General features: G+C 36.2%; 1 protein-coding gene and 1 non-coding gene across 2 annotated transcripts; one reads left to right on the top strand and one right to left on the bottom strand.

Moving 5' to 3' along the window:
• Nucleotides 1–411: 411 nt before the first annotated feature.
• Nucleotides 412–552, bottom strand: LOC118802737. The gene has a single exon (XR_005006775.1). It is a non-coding gene; the product is annotated as a U4 spliceosomal RNA (small nuclear RNA).
• On the top strand, nt 551–3,114 carry im:7150988 (Golgi-associated plant pathogenesis-related protein 1). Its single transcript, XM_036563205.1, has 5 exons — nt 551–569; nt 1,126–1,335; nt 2,367–2,444; nt 2,621–2,770; nt 2,959–3,114. Exons 1-5 carry the CDS (start codon nt 551–553, stop codon nt 2,967–2,969), a joined length of 468 nt encoding a protein of 155 aa, XP_036419098.1. The 3' UTR covers nt 2,970–3,114.
• Nucleotides 3,115–4,109: the final 995 nt, after the last annotated feature.

Raw genomic sequence — 4,109 nt, 5'->3', positions numbered from 1 at the left:
CATTCCATAAACTTATCAAAAAAGAAAGCATCTTGGGCACAACTAGCGCCTCAGAGGCGGAGCCAGTGTGCACAACGGCCACAGGAAGTATCATGGGAATCCAGAAAAACACAGCAAGGCAAGGGCCGAGTCATACATTTACCGCGAGCTGCATGGACAAGCACAAAAAAGAACAAAGCTCACACAAACACTCCAAGTGATCTCAAAACACCTCTGCTCCACAAGGGCTTGGGGTCGATTCCCCTCAAGAGGACACAGCAAAATTGCACACATCCGAGCTACCAGGCACACTACCCACGAGCAGAAAGCAAAACGACAAAAAGTTTGCCAGCCTGACGCACGCGAGATGAAAAGACACACAACACCTGGGATAAAACTACACAGTCTAATTTTACACACCAGAACATCAAGTCTCAAAGGAGACCATCAAAAATTGCCATGGCTGACTATATTTCAAGTCATCCTAGCAGGGTATTGGGTAAAGTTTTCAACCAGCAATGATCGCGCCTCGGATTAACCTCACAGGCTACGATATTGCCTCTGCGAAAGAATGACGGGCTTAGTCAGAAGTATGCATGCACACATTTGGTGCCGAAGGACTCAAGAACGGTAAACAATTAAGCAACATATGGTAATGAGATCATCTGGGTTTCGATACAACAAACTTCAACTGCACAAGTACATTCTGGGAATACAGCTGCAGGAAACCAAGCAATTCAAACATTAAGCATGCATAAACAACATTCCATAAACTTATCAAAAAAGAAAGCATCTTGGGCACAACTAGCGCCTCAGAGCAAGGCAAGGGCCGAGTCATACATTTACCGCGAGCTGCATGGACAAGCACAAAAAAGAACAAAGCTCACACAAACACTCCAAGTGATCTCAAAACACCTCTGCTCCACAAGGGCTTGGGGTCGATTCCCCTCAAGAGGACACAGCAAAATTGCACACATCCGAGCTACCGGGCACACTACCCACGAGCAGAAAGCAAAACGACAAAAAGTTTGCCAGCCAGAATATTGGTTATCATTCAGAACTGTGTTATTTGCAAGCAATTAAATCAAGTGACCAAGCTGCCTTTTATATTTCGTTAAACTTGTTGGTGTGTTTGTCTTTAAACAGATGACAGCTTTAAGGAGAAATTCCTTGCCCGTCATAACGAGTACAGGAAGAAACATGGGGTTCCTGATGTGACCTTAAGCAAAGAGCTCTGCAGCACTGCACAGAACTGGGCTGACCATTTACTGTCTATTAAAACCCTGCAGCACAGTGAGACTGAAAACGGAGAGAATGTGTTTTATTCCTGGAGCTCTACTCCAGCCAACCCCACAGGTAGGTTCACATTTCATATAATGAACATCTTTGAGCATTGATGATCTGTGAACATCATCTTGATTAATTTAAACATATTGTGTTGACAGTTTTAGAATGGTGATTTGTTTGTCCCAAACTAAGTATCGATAAATTGGTAACTTTACTGGGAAAAGAAAAGCATTCTTAGCTTAGAATGGAAGTTAATGGGAGAAGATTTTTGTTTAAGTGTTTCTGGGAGCATTTTTATGGGAGCATTTCTATTGGATCAAGCATTTTTAGACTAAAAAAAAGTGATAGTTTACTTATACTGAATATACATATTTCTGCACAATTTAATGCACAATTACTGTTTGTTTGCTGATTTGCAGAAAAATGGCACATTTAAATTAAGTTTACTTAGAAAATTAAAAAACAAAAATGTAGTATACAGGGTATACTTTTGCATTTTGCTGTGTATGTGTGTGCATATTATATATATATATATATATATATATATATATATATATATATATATATATTTCCTTCTCCCATTCCTTCTATCACATACATATATATGTATGTGTATATATATATATATATATATATATATATATATATATATATATATATATATATACACACACACACACACACACACACACACATATATTATAATTGTCAATTTGCCAGCAAAATCACTATATAACATCTGAATATACACACGATGATTAAAATTGTGTCATTTTTCTGTTGACATTCATTAGTTTGTATTGCCAAATTAATAGAAAATATTATAAAATAACATTTTGAAATGGATCTTCCTCATGTCCTCATGAGCTGCAGTAAATGGTAATTACAGTGCGCAGAATTAGAGGCAGATGTGCCTCCACTGTTTATAGCAGGGTGTGGTGATGCTTTTGACCACAAATTAAAGGAACTGCTGAGAAATTTGGAACAAGGCAGCTAAGCTTCTCTCGCAAACAAACTTTTCAGAACAAATTATTTTTTTGTACATAAATTTGGTTTTATGGGCTGAGACTGTCTCATAATTCCTCTGTTTCTATCATTAGGACCTGAGCCTGTGGAAAAGTGGTACAGTGAAATTAAAGACTATGATTTCAAAAAATCTGGATATCAGCCCAAGACAGGTAGTACTGATCTCTCAATTACATAATTATATTTCAGATGCTTAATAATAGAATTACTAAAAAACAATTTAGAATAGCCACTTTCTGTTCATTATGATTCTGATACAAGTTTATTGCTGAATGCACAAACAGAAGACATTTTGCTACACATACCACTGACACAATGTCATTTGCAGGACATTTCACTCAGGTTGTATGGAAAGCAACCAAAGAAGTTGGAGTGGGCTTGGCTACTGATGGAAACACTGTCTTTGTGGTTGGTCAGTACAAGCCTGCAGGAAACATAACCAATGCAGGACAGTATGAGGAGAATGTTCTTCCTCCAGGTAACTAATACAACACCAAAAACAATATAAGTTTATACAAGTAAAGAAAGTAATTTTTCATTGTAAGAATACACATTTGATAAAGAATGTGTTAATCTTCTTTGTATAGTTCTGCAAAGTATGCTATGGTTCTGTGTATTGTAATTAGTAAGAACTAACAGGATTTCTTTGTGTTTCTGTTTATTCAGCAGACAATTAAGAAGGCACCTGGGCTCCACAGATAAACACACAGACATGGATTTCTAATCAAGCAAAGCATTTGTAATTTACTGTAATACGCTAACTTCAGATTATTATTAGTCTATTATTAATGAATTGTTATTAAAATTACCATTTGATCATTCTCAGATTGTGGCATACGTAATCATTTGAATCATATTATGAGTGAAGTATATATTTTCTGTTATAAAAAAAACATACACATGTTATTTCTGCTATGCTTTATTGTAAATTACTGTAAACTTAGTAGAATGTTAAAAGACAAATAATATGATTATTTGTTAAACTGTTGTTCAGTGGATAAACTTGAGTGATTTATTGCAAATACATGAAACACAGTCTGTGTTTAATGTAAATCATGACACAATTTTGCATAAAAACAAACAAAGAATGTAAAGGCTTTAAAATGGCACACATCAGCTTAATACTCATTATCAATGTTTTATGATACAGAAAACGGACTAAAAAGTCATGAACTTTTGAAATGTGAACAAACAGGAATTTCAAACAGCAAAACGCTTGTTCTTGTTACAAAAATACAGAAGTTTATGAACCGTTTCTGTTTCAATCATTTAAGTATCTACAAACCATCTAAAGTGGACTATCCAAATAAAGCGGTACCATGAAAATCTCTTTGTACAAGATACCCACTGGAACCATAATTAAGTTAAATAAGACAGCTTTGTCTGCTTTCCAGTGGGCAACACCATTTTTGACATTTCATAGTATATTCAGTATATAACAACTTTGTTATTGTTTGTTAATTTCTCTCTACGTTGGCTTTGGTCAATTTATACTGACAGATAGGTCTATCCATATCATACCATGCTACTAAGTCGAACAGTGAAGGCAAAGACTGTACAAGAGAAAGTAATGGTGCATGCCTAGTCAAGCCAACAGCCAAAAAAAAAATATCAGTTATCCACTTCACCCCTCCTCTGTCTCCTGGGGGAAACAGCAGCCTGTACAGTCAGTGCCATCAGCCAACTGAACAGACCCCAAAAAAAACGACTGTGTCTTTGAAATCAAAAAGAGTTTTGGCGCAAAACAGTCACAACACTCAAACAACCAGCAAATGGTCACAGTCAATGCTGTAATTACCAGAGGAAAGCATGCATAA

Source organism: Colossoma macropomum, unplaced genomic scaffold, assembly GCF_904425465.1.
Source record: "Colossoma macropomum unplaced genomic scaffold, Colossoma_macropomum, whole genome shotgun sequence".
Classification (NCBI taxonomy): domain Eukaryota; kingdom Metazoa; phylum Chordata; class Actinopteri; order Characiformes; family Serrasalmidae; genus Colossoma; species Colossoma macropomum.
The sequence above is the reverse complement of the archived record's forward strand: the minus strand, read 5'-3'. Positions and strand labels throughout refer to the sequence as shown.